Source organism: Podarcis erhardii, assembly GCF_964252035.2.
Source record: "Podarcis erhardii genome assembly, chromosome: 8".
NCBI lineage: Eukaryota > Metazoa > Chordata > Lepidosauria > Squamata > Lacertidae > Podarcis > Podarcis erhardii.
In genome coordinates this window covers 3,355,600-3,373,394 of record NC_138499.1, presented here as the reverse complement: position 1 = coordinate 3,373,394, position 17,795 = coordinate 3,355,600, and the positions used below count along the sequence as shown (strand labels likewise).

At 46.8% G+C, this 17,795-nt stretch overlaps 1 protein-coding gene across 1 annotated transcript; it reads right to left on the bottom strand.

The window, feature by feature from the left end:
- Positions 1–633: 633 nt before the first annotated feature.
- LOC309349215 (protein brambleberry-like) lies at positions 634–17,094 on the bottom strand. The gene is made up of 12 exons (XM_081874963.1): positions 16,837–17,094; positions 15,536–15,664; positions 14,605–14,790; positions 13,316–13,538; positions 12,187–12,303; positions 11,883–12,062; positions 10,226–10,432; positions 6,612–6,765; positions 6,146–6,210; positions 4,774–4,997; positions 2,551–2,768; positions 634–1,335 (listed from the first exon to the last, which is right to left on the bottom strand). The coding sequence occupies exons 1-12, from the start codon at positions 17,080–17,082 to the stop codon at positions 1,182–1,184; spliced, it is 2,103 nt and encodes a 700-aa protein (XP_081731089.1). The 5' UTR covers positions 17,083–17,094; the 3' UTR covers positions 634–1,181.
- Positions 17,095–17,795: the final 701 nt, after the last annotated feature.

The window sequence follows — 17,795 nt, the reverse complement described above, 5'->3', positions numbered from 1 at the left end:
AACACCACTGTAATAAAATGTGACAATAAATCAGTTATTTCTTATGCCTGTGGCCTTCCTCTAGCCCGTATTTCCTACCCAAATCTGTTTTTATTCCACTCCCCTTAGTTCTGTCTTCACACAACCCTGGCATATCTTAAATAAAATGAGTCTAGCAGCAAGTTTGGCATCCTGGAAGCACTCTTGTTTCACACTTAATTCCTCTTCCCCAGGGAACTCCAAGAGTTATAGCTCCTAACAAGTCTCAGCAACCTGAACTACGCTTCCTGGGATTTTTCACTTTAGCAGACAGCCGTTATTTTCCCCTTTAACTGGTTGTTCTTCCCAGTCGTGTGGTCCGTTCTCATTCCTACGTCCGTGGCACCAGCCTCGTTGATGGCAGGTTTTGCAGAATTCCCACCTAACCATGAAAGGATGCCCACTTTGGCTAGGCAGGTACAGTCATACCTCGGCTTACAGACTTTTCGGGTTGCGCACCGGTACTTCTGGGTTTCGGCGCTCGCACATGCGCAGCTCTAAATCGTGCATGCGCAGACGCAATACTGCGGGTTGCGAACGTGCCTCCCGCACGGATCACATTCGTAACCCGAGCGTCCACTGTATTGGTACAGAAGGGAAGAAAAAGACACTGGCTATCAGTCAAAACATTTATTAAACGTAAACCTGGCAACTTTCACATAAAATAAATTGGTGCAGAAACCTGGATTGTCTGTGACACCTTTTCACTCAAAGTCCTTGCAGAAGCACCTGCGATCGAGGCAGTAGACAAAATTGTTCTTATGGGTTCAGCACAACCATTGTGGGAACTAAAGGCAGCTAGAGATGGATAGCATACGCAATTAGATCTGCCTTTGTGGAAAGAGTTGCGGTGGCTATGGCCTTAAAACGCTTTGCCTTCCAGCCACGCTCCTTAAACCCAACACAGGCCGACGAGTCAGAACAGAAGGAGTTTGTGCTCTTAATTTGGAGGGCTTCAGACGCCAGTTTTCTCTTAGGCAAGTTGAGTCGGATCCAGAGGGACTTCAGATTGTCGTTCATTCAGCTTCAGAAGCGCAAACAAGTGTAATTTTAAGAAGGCAGCCCTCTCTCGTCAAAAATTGAGCACCAGGAAGGGTGGTACCCGAGCCGCGAGCCCACAAGCAGCATCTCTGCTGAGTCTCAGCATCCATCCGTTGGGAACCTTAAAAGCAGGCGCCTGATTGGCTAGTGTAGGAGGACTGACCAGAAGCATGGACGTGGCAGAAGACGTGGCCCGAGACGGCCTTCTTTCTGCACTGATGCCCAGTCCTGGTGACTCCTTGGCAGGGTGGGCGTGGAGTCAGGGAGCAGTTGGACCTGGAATGAATATATATATATATGAGAGAGAAACCATCTGATATTAATGTGGCTTCCGGCACCTGAGATTCAGAGGTGCACAGCCTGGGAGTCATTTTGGACTCACAGCTGTCCATGGAGGCACAGTTCAATTTTGTGTCCAGGGCAGCTGTCTCCCAGCTCCATCTGGTACGCAGGATGAGACCCTATCTGCCCGCAGACTGTCTCGCCAGAGTGGTGCATGCTCTAGTTATCTCCCACTTGGATTACTGCAATGCGCTCTATGTGGGGCTACCTTTGCAGGTGACTCGGAAACTACAACTAATCCAGAATGTGGCAGCTAGACTGGTGACTGGGAGCGGCCGCCGAGACCATATAACACTGGTCTTGAAAGACCTACACTGGCTCCCAGTATGTTTCCAAGCACAATTCAAAGTGTTGGTGCTGACCTTTAAAGCCCTAAACGGCCTCGGTCCAGTATACCTGAAGGAGCGTCTCCACCCCTATCGTTCGACCCGGACACTGAGCTCCAGCTCCAAGGGCCTCCTGGCCGTTCCCTCCCTGCGAGAAGCCAAGTTACAGGGAACCAGGGAGAGGGCCTTCTGGAAGGTGGCGCCCGCCCTATGGAACGCCCTCCCACCAGATGTCAAAGAGAAGAACTACCACCAAACTTTTAGAAGACATCTGAAGGGAGCCCTGTTTAGGGAAGCTTTTAATGTTTGATGTATTACTGTTTTTTAATATTTGGTTGGAAGCTGCCCAGAGTGGCTGGGGAAGCCCAGCCAGATGGGCGGGGTATAAATAATAAATTATTTAATTTTATTATTATTATTATTATTATTATTATTATTATTATTATTATTATTCTTAATGCCTCTGACCGTGGAGGCAAGGCAGAGCTATAATTGCTGGGAACCATCCATAGCCATCTCCTCCTTCATGAATTTGTCTTAATTTTTTAAAGCCATCCAGATTGGTGGCCATACGCTGCCTACTGTGGCAGGGAGTTCCACAGTTTAACTCTGATCTGTGTGGTGAAGTGCTTCCCTTTAGCCATCCTGAATCTTCCGAACATTCAGCTTCGTTGGACGCCCACACCCTCTCACGCTATGCTCCACTGTGTGATACTCCGAGGTAGCCTGTTCCTGACAGTGGGGGCTCCATTTAGACATCATGCCTGAAAGAGATCTCGTCTTCGTCCGCTGAGAAAAGGGCATGTCAGGTTTTGTTACTTACACATCGCTGGCCATGGACTCGTTTGGGGAACTTGAGATGGGAAAGTTGAAGGCTGAGTCCAGGCGGTGGTGGGGGAATTTCTCCAAAGTGGCCTGTTGGGAAGAGAAAAGACTTTGGGAGGGTGGGTGCCTTATGGCCAAGAAAAAGGGCAAACTTGTGCATGTGCAGATTTCTGGCACTGAAGCTCCTATCTTGTGCGTAACCCTTTTGTGGACAGATTATTTATTTGTAAAATGGAAGATTTGCATTGGGGAATCATCTACTCTGAGCCCAGCTTCAGCTGGGGAGGGCGGGATATAAATAAATAAATAAATAAATAAATAAATAAATAAATAAAATTACTCATCTGACCAGGCGACCCAAATACCCCAAGGCTAGGGCCAAATTAATGGGAGTGTTTGGGGAGAGTGGGAAATTGCAAAGGAGGCTACACCAAGTCAGACTATACAGTGGTACCTCAGGTTAAGTACTTAATTCGTTCCAGAGGTCCGTTCTTAACCTGAAACTGTTCTTAACCTGAAGCACCACTTTAGCTAATGGGGCTTCCTGCTGCTGCCGCGCCGTCGGAGCACAATTTCTGTTCTCATCCTGAAGCAAAGTTCTTAACCCAAGGTACTATTTCTGGGTTAGCGGAGTCTGTAACCTGAAGCGGATGTAACCCGAGGTACCACTGTATTACTAAGCCCGGCAATGTTTCTCTGACTGCATATAGCTCTCCAGAATCTCTGGCAGAAGAACCAGGTAAGAGTGTTGGGATGTGGGTTCAAATTCTCCACTCAGCCACGAAGCTCACTTGGGTGACCTTGCGGGCCAGTCACTCAACTCTCAGCCTAACCTCCCTCACAGGGTTGTTGGCGTAAAATGGGGAGCAAGGAAACGATGCACAGAACACCTTGAGCTCTGTGGAGGAAAAGTGGGATATTAATGCGCATGCACAGAGACAAACAGGAAATGGCTTTCCCCGTCACTGAAGACGTGGTTTTTCTACCTCTCTCACAACAGGCCTTTTCTGTGGTGGCTCCCCATCTGTGGGGTGCTCTCCCCAGAGACACTCGCCTGGCACCATCATTACATGTCTTTAGGTGCCAGGAAAAAGCATTCCTCTTTACCCAGGCCTTTGGCTATTCAATGATCTATGGCCTGTTAAAGGTGCGTGGGTGTTGTTCTGAATACTTTGTTATTATGCCCTGTATTATTATTTTTTATTACGATGCTGGGTAAAATAAGTTCTGTGGGACGCAGGTGGCGCTGTGGGTTAAACCACAGAGCCTAGGACTTGCCAATCAGAAGGTCGGCGGTTTGAATCCCTGCGACAGGGTGAGCTCCGTTGCTCGGTCCCTGCTCCTGCCAACCTAGCAGTTCGAAAACACGTCAAAGTGCAAGTAGATAAATAAGTACCACTCCGGCGGGAAGGTAAACGCCGTTTCCATGCGCTGCTCTGGTTCACCAGAAGCGGCTTAGTTATGCTGGAGACATGACCTAGAAGCTGGACGCCGGCTTCCTCGGCCAATAAAGCGAGATGAGCGCCGCAACCCCAGAGTCGGTCATGACTGGACCTAATGGTCAGGGGTCCTTTTACCTTTACCTAAAATAAGTTCTTAATGTTGTGCACCTTCCTGGGATCTTTGGATAAAGCATATAAATAGAATGAATGACGACAGCAACTGAAGTTTCCTTAACGATTGAAGATTCACAACAGCCTCCGTCCTGTATACTTGAAGGAGCTTCTCCACCCTCACCATCCAGCCAGACACTGAGGTCCAACTCTGAGGGCCTTCTGGCGGTTCCCTCACTGCGAGAAGCCAAGTTACAGGGAACCAGGCAGAGGGCCTACTCGGTGGTGGCACCTGCCCTGTGGAACACCCTCCCACCAGATGTCAAAGAGAAAAATAACTACCAAACTTTTAGAAGACATCTGAAGGCAGCCCTGTTTAGGGAAGCTTTTAATGTTTAATAGGTTATTGTATTTTAGTGTTCTGTTGGAAGCTGCCCAGAGTGGCTGGGGAAACCCAGCCAGATGGGTGGGGTATAAATTATTATTATTGTTATTATTATCATAGCACCAACTTGGACTGTGGAACTCGCTGCCACAAGAAGTTGTGATCGTGTCCCTGAGCTGCTCATGTTCCCAAAAACAGTGGGATAGAGTAGGGTTTGAAGTGGAACTCCACAGAAGTTCAAGGGTTGGTGAGTTTTTCAAACCGGAAACATCTCCAGACACACCCAAGGCAGACTTCTTCCCTCCCCGCATTCAGCACAGGACACCTGAGCAGTCTCCCCCAATACCTCATGCCTGCTGGAACGGGTCAGACTCTGGCGCCGAAGGCTCATAGGGTGAGGGGAATAGCTTCGCTGAGGCTTCCAGCCCACCGCAGGATGTGCTATGCCTTCCTCCAGAAAGATGCTGTCGCCCTTCCTTGGAGAGTCTCTCGCCAGGTGAGAGTCACCTGCGACACAAAGATTGGCAAATATTGGGCTAATGGTGGAGACATACCTTTGCCATTTACAACAGAATTCCAAGGACCATTGTATTCTCTGTTCAGAAGAGGGGGAAAACAAAACCCAGCTTCCCAGCAAAAGCTAGCAAACTTAACAAGTGTCTATACACTAGACACTTAAGTGTCTATACGCTTATCGCATTTATAAATTTTAAATTTATTGTTGTACATTGTTTTAATTGTTTGTTTTCCTTCTGCGACTGTACCCCCGAGTGTGTTTTATAAGCTGCTCTCCGACCGTAATAAATTATCTATCTATCTAACACAGCTGAGTACTGCTTCAAAGGTTAAAGGGCAAAGCCTCTAGTCCACATGGAGGTGGAAGGGAAAGCACCCATTTTTGCGCTGCGAGTTTAAAGCTTCAGAATCCAGAATGGAAATGCATTTCATTCAGTTATTTTAAGTCATTTCATAAGATTTATGCACCGCTTGATTGTCAAACTCCTCAAAGCAGTTTGCAAAAAAATAAAATTATCAGTAAGAAAAATGAATGGCAATAACACAAGACCTTCAGAAAGAACAATAGAACAAAAATGGATTAAAACTCACACCAGCTTTCTAAATACCTGGGTGCGCATGTCTAAACAAAAGTGCTTTTAGCAGGCACCAAAAAGATATCAATAAGCAGGGAGTTGCTAAGTTGCTAAGTGCTTTATATACAACTGGAACACATAATGCTCAATGTGACACACTGAGATGGGGAAGAGTTTAAATACCTGCTTAGCCAGAAAAAAGAAAAACCCTCAGAGGTTGGGGCTAGAGAAGTCATTATATAGAATTCATGTCCCAGGATAATAAAATATAATTAATAATAATAATGAATTTATTATTTATACCCCAGCCACTCTGGGAGGCTCCCAACAGAATATTAAAAGCACATTCAGATGACAACAGGATATATTCTGCAACACCTACAGTCTTTGCGGTAAGAAAATTTATTTTTTTTTGCTACAAACCAGATTCTTCTCTAACATGTTTCCTGATCCACGCAGTTGGCAGAAGAGCTGCTTTCTGGACAGTGAATGCAAATCATCACCCCCAACCCTTTGTTCTTGGCTCCCTAAAGCCGCTGCCATGCACACCTGAAGACTGCTCACCTGTCGCGTAGCTCAAGTCTTCCAGCTTCTCCAGTTCCCTTTTCAGGAGACCAACCTCATCTTCACTGCAGAGAGGAGGAAAGGAGAGGAGAGGTCAATCAATCATTTTCTCGCTGCTTTATCTTGAGTCTGCCCATTGGTCCATCTAACTCAGTAGTATCTCTCCAGAGTTTCAGGCAGGGGTACTGCCCAGCCCTACTCGGAGACAATGGGAGACTGAGCCTTCTAAAGGCATTCAGCTGTTCCATCATTGAGCCCCAGCCCTCTTCTGCCCGGAAAAGCTGCGTATTCCAGAGTTTCATGGAATCTTAGAGCTGGGAGGGACCCCTTGGGGTCATCCATTCCAACCCCCCTGCAACGCAAGAATCTCAGCTCAAGCATCCATGGCAGGCGGCCACCCAAGCTCTGCTTAATCCAACCTTTCAATATGCAGCAGCATCGCCTGTTCCTGGCCACGCCTTCCTACCTGTCGGGCGTGGAGGTGAGCCGGCAGCGGCTGGAGCCTTTCACCTGTGCTTCCTGGGTGACCACTTCTGCCCCCTGCCTCAGACGCAGCAAGGTGGGCTTCCATCTCCTTCCTTTCATGGCACAGAGGCAGAGGGTGCCTAGGAGCCCATTGCCTAAAGGGCAGAGAAAGCGCACATCAATATCACTTGCCACACTTTCCAGCTCATCTACACCGTGGGCTCAGCGCCAGGTAAAAAGAACACGTGAACTACTTCACTTGGTGTGCTGGTAAAACTGAAAATCAGCTGGTTTTCTCTTAAGAGGCAGAATATCTCAATCTTCTTGTACTGTGATTTGTTGCTATTTTCACCAATTATAGATGAGTAATTCTTTGTTGTAATTGATAAGTGTCAACTGTCTTAATTATTACTTGCTGGTGTTTAATTTTAGTGTTTACTATTGGATTCTAATACATTATTAGAACCAATAGCCCTAACATCTGTCGTTATGAAATGCTTTGAGAGATTGGTGCTAGATTATATTAAGGCTGGTCTTCCATCCACTCTAGACCCGTTCCAGTTTGCATACAGAAGAAATAGATCTACTGATGATGCTATTTCCATCGCTGTTCATACTGTACTGAGTCATCTAGAACGACAGGGAACCTACGCAAGGCTGTTGTTTGTGGACTACAGTTCTGCCTTTAATACAATTCTACCAGACAGGTTATTCCTTAAAATGACCAATTTGGGTATACATCAGAAGATCTGTTTGTGGGTAAGGAATTTCCTGACCGATAGGCCGCAGACAGTGAGAATGGGACCTTACTATTCTTCTACTCTAGTATTAAGCACAGGAGCCCCTCAGGGGTGTGTGTTAAGCCCCTTTCTCTATTCCCTGTACACATTTGACTGCACCCCACTGTATAAGTCCAACACAATCATCAAATTTGCGGATGATACAACAGTGGTGGGGCTCATTAGTGAGAATGATGAGGCTGCTTATAGGAAAGAAGTACAGGGGTTAATTCAATGGTGTAAAGAAAATAATCTTATGCTTAACACCAAAAAAACCAAAGAACTCATAATTGATTTTAGGAGAAAGAAAAGTGTATTTTTACCATTGCACATAAATGGCGAGGAGGTGGAGAGGGTTGGTAGTTTTAAATACCTGGGCACTTACATCTCTGAGGACCTCTCATGGACTGCAAATATTAATATGGTTGTGAGGAAGGTGCAGGGGAGGTTGTATTTCCTGAGAATGCTCAGAGGATTGAATCTATCTCAGCACCTACTTCTGTCCTATTATCATAGTACCATTGAGAGTGTCTTAACCTATAGTATATTATCGTGGTATGGGAGCAGCTCTGGAATGGATAAAAAAGCTTTACAGAGAATAATTAAAATTGCCCAGAATGTTATTGGGCTCCAACTACCAACCCTGGATGAGATCTTCACGTCTCGCAGCTTGAAGAAGTCACACAATATCCTGAGAGATCCCACCCATCCTGCTCACAACCTCTTTGAACTGTTGCCTTCGGGCAGAAGATACAGGACAATGAAAACACGAACCACACGCCTTCTGAATAGTTTCTATCCAAGAGCTCTGATTGCACTAAATAATGATCTCAGGGCCAGTTGTAAGAAATAGCAAGCAGTGAGTAGTAAGGAATGAGATAGGTTTTAGGTTATGCTATGCTTTTAATAGGTTGTGTTATATTCTGGATTATGTATGTTTTAATAGATTATGTCTGAATAGGATGAGAGTGTTGGAGATACGTGCAAATGTGTATGTGAATCCGGTCTTGGGTGTTTGATTTTCGTTGTTGTGTATACTGTGTATATACGGACAATGACAATAAATTTATCTAATCTAATCTAATCTAATCTAATCTAATCTAATTATTGCACCTTGCTTTTTTTGGTATAAGTTGTTTAAAGTTATTGTGACTTTTTATATAGGATCTGATTGTTACTATTAATGTTTGATGTTTACAGTGGTGCCCCGCAAGACGAATGCCTCGCAAGACGAAAAACCCGCTAGACGAAAGGGTTTTCCGTTTTGGAGGTGCTTCGCAAGACGAATTTCCCTATGGGCTTGCTTTGCAAGACGAAAATGTCTTGCGAGTTTTTCCGACTTTCCCCCCCTTTTTCTAAGCCGCTAAGCCGCTTATCCGCTAAGCGCCGCTAAGCCGCTAATAGCGCTAATCCGCTAAGCTGTCAATGGGCTTGCTTCGCAAGACGAAAAAACCGCTAGACGAAGAGACTCGCGGAACGGATTCTTTTTGTCTTGCGAGGCACCACTGTATTATTATTATTATTGTGTGTGTTGGAAGCCACAACAGAGGGGCTGGGGCAACCCAGCCAAATGGGCGGGTATAATTAAAATAATAGTATAGTAGTAATAGTAATAGTAGTATATGTTGGACCTGGAACTCCATGAATCCCCTGGCCACTCGTTAGACTGTTTCTGTTTCCCCCCTTCCAGTTTTCCCTCCCAGTACATTTGTTGTTGTTCTGCAAATCTTTTTTACTTCATAAAATTTATGCACACCTTAATTGTGAAGAATCACCTCCAAGCTGTTTAGAAAAAAAGATAAAACAATAAAATCAACTGCTCTAAGGTTGGTTTGTTTTTCCCAATCAAGCGGTATATAAATTTTGTGAAATAACAACATTAATTCACAATAATGTAAGACTTTAAAAAAAAGACAACATGCTAAACACTGATATGCTGGGTTGCATGGTGTTATAAGAAAAAACTGATCCTTTTCCCCTTATGGGGTACCCAAGAGCCTGTATAGAGTCCTTATGTAGGTTCTCTATCCGGTAGGAGAAAATTCCTCTGAAATGGTAAATACTTAGTTCCTGAATCTCTTATACATATTGATAGTGTGCTCAGCTTAAGATACTTGCCAGACTGTATTTACAGGGAGGTGTAAGCCCCTAGAGTCCAAAGACAATTGGAGAGTCATAATGGCTTCAGGATTGTTCTCCTATAACAGGGATGTCCAACCCTTAAAAAAGGTCTACAACTTTGACCTGCTCCCCTAAAAAAAGTTCGAGAACTCTTAACTCCACTACTCCCAATAATGGGTAGATTACTGCCTTTTTTTCTGGGAGTAGATCACAGTCTCTGGGAGTTGGACGTCCCTATGGTTTATATAGTTATGTCCGTGTTTGCCTTGTACATTTAAAAGATAAAGGGTACAGGGACCCCTGACCATTAGGTCCAGTCGTGACCAACTCTGGGGTTGCGGCGCTCATCTCGCTTTATTGGCTGAGGGAGCCAGTGTACAGCTTCTGGGTCATGTGGCCAGCAGGACTAAGCCGCTTCTGGCGAACCAGAGCAGCACACAGAAACGCCGTTTACCTTCCCGCCGGAGCGGTACCTATTTATCTACTTGCACTTTGACATGCTTTTGAACTGCTAGGTTGGCAGGAGCAGGGACCGAGCAACGGGAGCTCACCCCGTCACGGGGATTCGAACCGCCGTCCTTCTGATTGGCAAGTCCTAGGCTCTGTAGTTTAGACCACAGCGCCAACCGTGTCTCTCCATTTATTACATTTATGAACATTTAATTTATATATATGAGATCTTAAATTCTTATAACAATGGACTCTGCATGCTTGCCTGCGACAGTCAAGATTAAGAGACAGGTGAGCGACTTGAAGCCCAAGGAGACGGCCTGGTTCAGCTCAGACAGGGCGTTGGCCACGACGAGGACCAACATCACGGCACGCGGGAGCCCGGGAATCTGCAGGAAGGTCATGATGAGCGCTGCCAGGAGGAAATAGCTGCCGTGTAGGACACAGGTATAAATGGAGCTGAGGCTGAACCCTGCGAGACAGAGGTGGGCACAAAATGCTCTAATGCCCGTATTTTGCTTATTTGCTAAGCTGTTGTGATTCTGCATTGTTTAAAGCTTTGCATTTTGCAATGGTGCTGTGGGTTAAACCACAGAGCCTAGGGCTTGCTGAGCAGAATGTCGGCGGTTCGAATCCCCACGACGGGGTGAGCTCCCGTTGCTCAGCCCCTGCTCCTGCCAACCTAGCAGTTCAAAAGCACGTCCAAGTGCAAGTAGATAAATAGGTACCACTCCGGCGGGAAGGTAAACAGCGTTTCCGTGCGCTGCTCTGGTTCGCCAGAAGCGGCTTAGTCATGCTGGCCACATGACCCGGAAGCTGTATGCCAGCTCCCTCAGCCAATAAAGCGAGATGAGCGCCGCAACCCCAGAGTCGGCCACGACTGGGCCTAATGGTCAGGGGTCCCTTTACCTTTACTGATACCATAGTCTTTATTGTCATTTTCCCATACAGAACAATGAAATTGAAAAAATCTACATCAGACATTCAAAAACCAACAAGCCTGCTATCCCGGCTATCCCAGCCTGGTTAGCCCCCTAAAAACTCTGATACCCCATAATTAAATACCATATACTCCCATAGAGACTACCTTAAAGGTAAAGGGACCCCTGACCATTAGGTCCAGTCGTGGCTGACTCTGGGGTTGCGGCGCTCATCTCGCTTTACTGGCCAACGGAGCTGGCGTACATCTTCTGGGTCACGTGGCCAGCATAACTAAGCCGCTTCTGGCGAACCAGAGCAGCGCACGGAAATGCCGTTTACCTTCCCGCCAGAGCATTACCAATTTATCTACTTGCACTTTGACGTGCTTTCGAACTGCTAGATTGGCAGGAGCAGGGACCGAGCAACAGGAGCTCACCCCGTCGCAGGGATTTGAACTGCCGACCTTCTGATCAGGAATCCCTAGGCTCTGTGATTTAACCCACAGCGCCACCCGCATCCCTAGAGACTACCTTATACTGCGTTTAAAACCAAAATCACATTTGGATAGAAACTGTTTCTCAGGCGGCTAGTCCTAGTCTTTATAACCCTGTACCTTCTTCCAGAAGGCAGAAGCTGAAAGATATAATTTCCGGGGTGCGCACTATCCTGCGCTATCTCTGCAGCTTTCTTACGGCACCTGGAAGCATAGATTTGATCCAAGGTGGGAAGAGTGCACCCAATTATTCTTTCCACAGTCTTTACAGCCCTGTACAGCATTTGAAGCTGTGCAGATCAGGGGTTGCCAGGGAACTGATGATACGGAAATCAAAATGATAACCTGACCCCTTTTCCCCCGCAAGCCCCAAATCTTCTTTGGAGTTCTGCCGAGATCAGATTTGGGGCGGAGAAAAGAGAGGAGGGTTTCCTTGCGCAATCGGAAGGCGTTGAATCAACTTTGCTTGATTCAACCTCCTGCCTCTGCCTTCCCAAAATAGTCTTACCTGCCCAGCTGATGAACCTCCGAATGTGTTGCAGTTGCCCTTCCACACTCGTTTGCATACGGTCCATGGCGTTCAGCAACACTCCCAGACTCTGGTTCATCTTCTGCAGCTTCTGCATCAGCTCCTCATAGTACAAGGCCGTCTGGTTCTGGTAGGCCGCAAACAAGCCCAGGTTGGTCTCTGGGATGGAGGGCGGAGGGGGAAGAGAAATGACCGAGTTCAGAGCGCAAGCGGAGTGGCAGTCTTGGCTCCGTGGCCAGGGGCAGAGGCGAGGAGGGTTTGAACGCCACCTCCCACCACCAACCTGTCTTGGAGTAGACTTCTTGAGCTCGCCTCTGCACCTGGGACAGGTCCTCAAGGATGGCCCTGTGACCTTCTTGCAGCTCCAGGTCCTGCTGATCTAGGTGACGGCTGACGTTTTCTGCAAGGAGAGTGTTAGGTTGAACATATCAGACGACACAGCGATTCTTCAAACGGCTCTTGTTTATTCACAGGCCAGAACAGAACTGAACTGAAGGGTTCAGCCAACCTGCTTATATAGAGCTCAACTACAAAGCAACAGTAACAACTTTCTGTAACTATCCAATCACTGAACGTCACTTTCAATTCCTTATTTGCATATGCGGACCTGAGTGAAAACTATCTACAGTATCCCCCTGCTGGCCTAGGGTGAGAACTTCAGTACATAACAGAGAGGAACACGGGCAGCCCTTGCTTTTTGGAATTTCTGCTGCGATACCCAACAAACCACAGTTTACGTCGCGATATGACCAGCGTCTCCTATCTGCTCTTCCCTGAAACCCTATCAGGGGTCTAGATGGCCCTTTGTGTCTCTTCCAACTCTGCAGAAATTAAGACATTTCTGTTCTGCCAAGTCTTCCCAGGGTCTCTGCTGTGCGTACAGCTTTTAAAGTTAGTTGCTCTTATTTTCTGTGCTTTCAGCTTTTCTGTAACCATTTTCATTGCACTTCTTGCCTTGCCTCAAGACATGTGCATTGAAGGAGATGAAATAATTTATTTATTTTGTTGGACTACAACTCCCATCATCCCTGAGCTCTGGCCTTGCTAGCTAGGGGTGATGGGAGTTGTAGTTCAACAACATCTGAGGACCCACAGGTTGAGAACAGCTGAAAGCCAAACCTGCCCCATTTATTTCAGTGATGGGTAAAAGTAAGGTCTGGAGATTTAACCCCCCCCCCCCAAGCCAGAAAGCTCCTTTTTTATAGGGTCAAAACATGAACTCCCAAGGCAGGATTTGGCACTCTAACTCGCCCCCCCCCCCCCCGAGACGATGGGAGCAAGCCTTGGAGGACACAAGGCTCTGCAGAATTTTTTGGGCCCACTGATATTGCAGTTAGTAATTTGCTGTGTCAGTTAAATCTATTATACTTAACAAGAACCTCCCCACCACTTGGCCCTTGTCCCTCGCTTACCCATCCTCTTTGTGATGCCCTCGATCAGTTCTGCCACCTGCTGCTGCCCGCTGGCAATCAGAGCCTTCTCCCGAACCAGTTGGTCCAGGTTGTCGTGGATGGACTCCTCCATCTGCACCTGGCTGCCTTGCAACTTCTCCTGCTGGGCCAGCAACGCCTCCTGGCTGGTGGCCACTTTCTGCAGCGATTCCGACGTCAGCTCCTTCAGCTCTTCCTGCCCGCTCTGCAGGGGAGGGAAGTCGCGGAATAAGGAGCGTCAGAAGCGAGGGCAGCCGAACGGAAGAATAGATAAAGCTGCCCAAAGACAGAATCCATAAATTGCTCCACCTGTCTCAATATTGTCTGCACGGACAGGCAGCAGCTCTCCAGGGTTTCCCGGGCACCAGTTCTTAAACCAGCTGGCACAGTTCAGGGGCAGAATGTGCCCAATGGGGCAGGTCTTTCAGCAAAGCTGATGGGATGAGCCCTGCTTCCCAAACAAAGGGCAGGAGAAAGCAGAAGTCCCCCCCCCCCCCAGCTTCATGTCACAATTTCTGCCAAGACTTTTTCCAAATTGCACGGGACAATGCAGTTTCTGGACACAAAAACCTGCTTGCCCAAAGGGACTTTTCCTTTCTCTACCCCACAGACCCTGTTTCCCTCCGAAATCTGCTCCAGATAATAATATTTTATTTATTTATACCCCGCCCTTCCCGGTTCAAAAACCAGGCTCAGGGCGGCTAACAACAAATTTAAAACACTTAATTATAAAAGCAGCATTAATACAGTATAAAAACATGAATAACAATAAGATTCAAAAATCAAAAATCAATTAGATAATCCCCAGGGCTAGCTGGCTGAATTGGTCCTACTTGGGCTAGCGAGGAGACCAGGGGAGAATTAGCTGTGGGGTCTCAGAGTGGGTAATCTTCATAAAAAGGGGAGGGGGAGGGCGGAAAGGGGAATAAAAAAATCAGGCTGAATTCAAATTAAAGGCCAGGCGGAATAGCTCTGCCTTACAGGCCTGGTGGAAGAAAGTTAAATCCTGCAGGGCCCTGGTCTCCTGGGACAGAGCATTCCACCAGGTCGGAGCCATCACTGAGAAGGCCCTGGCCCTGGTGGAGCATAGTCTGACTTCCTTAGGGCCTGGGACCTCTAAACTATGGTTATTCATGGACCTTAAGGTCCTCTACGGGGCAGACCAGGAGAGGCGGTCCTGTAAATACGAGGACCCTGAGCCACAAATAGTCCTCCAGCCCCCCAAGGAAAATCCTAATTTATATATCTATCAAATCCAAAGCAGTACAAGCCTTAAGCATTTTCATCGCTTCCAGCTGGCTGACGGCAGTGGAGACCAAGGCGTTGACGGTGTGCTCCGCTCGGCGCTTGAACTGCATCTGACGGGTGGCGTAGCAGACAGCCCGGGCTCGGTTGCTCACGATGTGGTAGGCGTTCCAGGTGTCTGGATCCATCCCCGCGGTACATTCTGCTAGAGTCTGTTGGGAGAACAGAAAGGGAGCGACAGATCGCGATTGAAGGAATCATTGTGGGAACCCTACAGCTCATCCGAGACCCCGGAATTCATGCAACTCTGTTTAGATCGGTTAATTTTAATTACGAAACGGGGCATCAACCTCACCCTTGCTGTCTGAACCAGGTCATTAAAACAAGGAAATGTAGCTGGCTTAGCTCTGGGAAAGGGGGCTACGGCCGCTACCCACGCCTCCAGCAGCTATATATATATATATATATATATATATATATATATATATATATATATAACTAAGTATTTGTCACTACAAAAGACTGGCCAGGCTCCCCAGGGTATCCAATCAAGTGACCATTAACAGGTAACCTGCCAGAGAGGAGATGAACAATGCACTTAGATTTCTGTTGTAGACCGCCCTTTCTGTGATGTAGGTATGATGTGTCTGGGGTGGTCTTGGACTCCAGGGCAGGCAATTTAAAATGTGTATATAAAGACGGGCACATATTGGTTCTGGGTCCTCCTCCTTTCCTGCGTTTGAGGGGAGCACCCTGTTGCAATAGTTCAATAAAGATCAGGCTTACTAGCTGCTTTGCTTCTCAGTATTCTGTGGTTGGCCTCTGTTATTTTCTCTGTCTGATGGAGAACCTGCAAAGGGCTCTATAAGGGCTCTTGTGTCCCCCATATGGGAATAAGGGCAAATTTCCGTTTATTACAGTAAGATTCTAGGTAGGTTCCGAAACCGGATTAGGTACCATGTCGGCAGTGCACAGATAAGTCCCACGTCCTTCGACGCTGGCCTGGCAGTTGAACAGGGAGACACCCAGCTTGGCCAGATCCTCTTCTGTCAGGTCCGTGCAAGACGACCGAAGCTGTGCAACCACCTAGCAATAAAGATGAGAGAGGGAAGGGAAATAACCGGGCAGAAAGGGGGAGGGTATCTCCTGTTTTGCTACAGAACTTTAGTGCAAAAGGGAATATAAAGTTGGTATTTGTAATCTGAGACCACCCAGCCTCCCAGAGTGGCTGGGCAAACCCAAATATATTATTATTATTATTATTATTATTATTATTATTATTATTATTATGCTCTCGGCCCAGTATACCTGAAGGAACGTCTCCACCCCCATCATTCTACCTGGACACTGAGGTCCAGCTCTGAGGGCCTTCTGGCGGCTCCCTCCCTGCGAGAAGCCAAGTTACAGGGAACCAGGCAGAGGGCCTTCTCAGTAGTGGCACCCGCCCTGTGGAACGCCCTCCTGTCAGATGTCAAAAAGATAAACAACTACCTGACATTTAGAAGATATCTCAAGGCAGCCCTGTTTAGGGAAGTTTTTAATGTTTGACCTTTTATTGTCAAAACAAAACAAATTCCTTCCAGTAGCACCTACGTGCTACTGGAAGGAATTTGTTTTGTTTTGACTATGGCAGACCAACACGGCTACCTATCTGTAACTGACCTTTTATTGTGTTTTTAATATCCTGTTGGATGCTACCCAGAGTGGCTGGGGAAACCCAGCCAGATGGGCGGGCTATAAATATAATAATAAGTAATAATAATAATAATAATTACAGTCATAACTTGGGTTACAGATGCTTCAGGTTGCATTTTTTCGGGTTGCGGACTGCCCAAACCCGGAAGTACCGGAATGGGTTACTTCCGGGTTTCGGCATTTGCTAAATCATGTGCATGCGCAGAAGCACCGAATTGCAACCCGCGCATGCTAAGCCGCGGGTTGTGAATACTGCGGGTTGCGAACGTGCATCCCGCACGGATCACGTTTGCAACCCAAGTGTGCACTGTATTATTATTGGGGCCTGGATGGCTCAGTTGTTTGGAGCATGGTGCCGATAATGCGAAGGTCGCAGGTTCGATCCCTGTGTGGGGCAGCTGCGTGTTCCTGCATTGCAGGGGGGTTGGCCCAGATGATCCTCAGGGTCCCCTTCCGACTCAACAATTCTGCGATCCACTGTAGAATGCAGAGCGGAAAACTCTGGGGCAAACCTCCATGACGGCATGCACCGCAGGGAGAAGATGTTTAAACTGTAGGCGGACCTTATGGTGGCAGGAGTCCAGGGGCGAAAGATCCAGCCGCCGGGCCTCAGCTAAGAACCTCTCATCTGCCATGGTCATCTCAAAAGGCACATGGGGAAGCAGAGCTGGGTCTGGAGGGGGCGCGGGGGACACAGGGGCTTTTTCTGGAGTTCCACTTCGAGTAAGCCAGCCGAAAAACCCAGAGGAGGACGCAACCAGGAGCAGGAGAAGCGAGAGGCAGAAGGCCCAGCGATCAAGAAGCAGCATCTTCAGAGGGTGTCCTGCAAGGGAGAGACAAGGACGGTGATATATGCATTGCAGAGGGTTGGACTAGATGACCCAAGGGTCCCTTCCAGCTCTGTAGTTCTATGATTTTTTTAAAAAAATATATTTTTCTTAATTTTTACATGAAATTTCCAAAAAAAAACCCCAGACAACGTATTTTCTCATCTTATTCAATGTTTTGGACCTCCATCAACCACATCTGAAGATTTTTCAAACTTTATTATTATTATTTCAATATTATTATTATTAACCACTTAATCTGCATTTCATTAATTTCACTATTACTTTTAATTGTCCTTCACTAATAGTTCTCTTCATACTTTTCTCTGCAATATTTCACATAGTCTTCCTTACAAAACTACTTGGAATCCTACCAGCGTAATCTGTTGATTACAATTGCTTTTCAGATATAGTTCACATCTTTACTCCAGCCCTTTGAAAATCTCTGTTCCCACAGGTTTCGAATCCTTCCTGTCATCTTGTCTAATTCTGCAAAGTCCATTAATTTCGTCTGCCATTGTTCTTTTGTCGGTAATTCTTCTTTCCATTTCTGTGCCAATAGTACTCTTGCTGCCGTTATTGCATATAGAAACAGTTTATTATCCTGCAGTTCTTTGATTCTACGTATGTTGTGGTTTGTTGCCGTTTCCTGATGCTAAAGTTTTGCTAGGTCTCTATGTGGGTCACTGTAATTA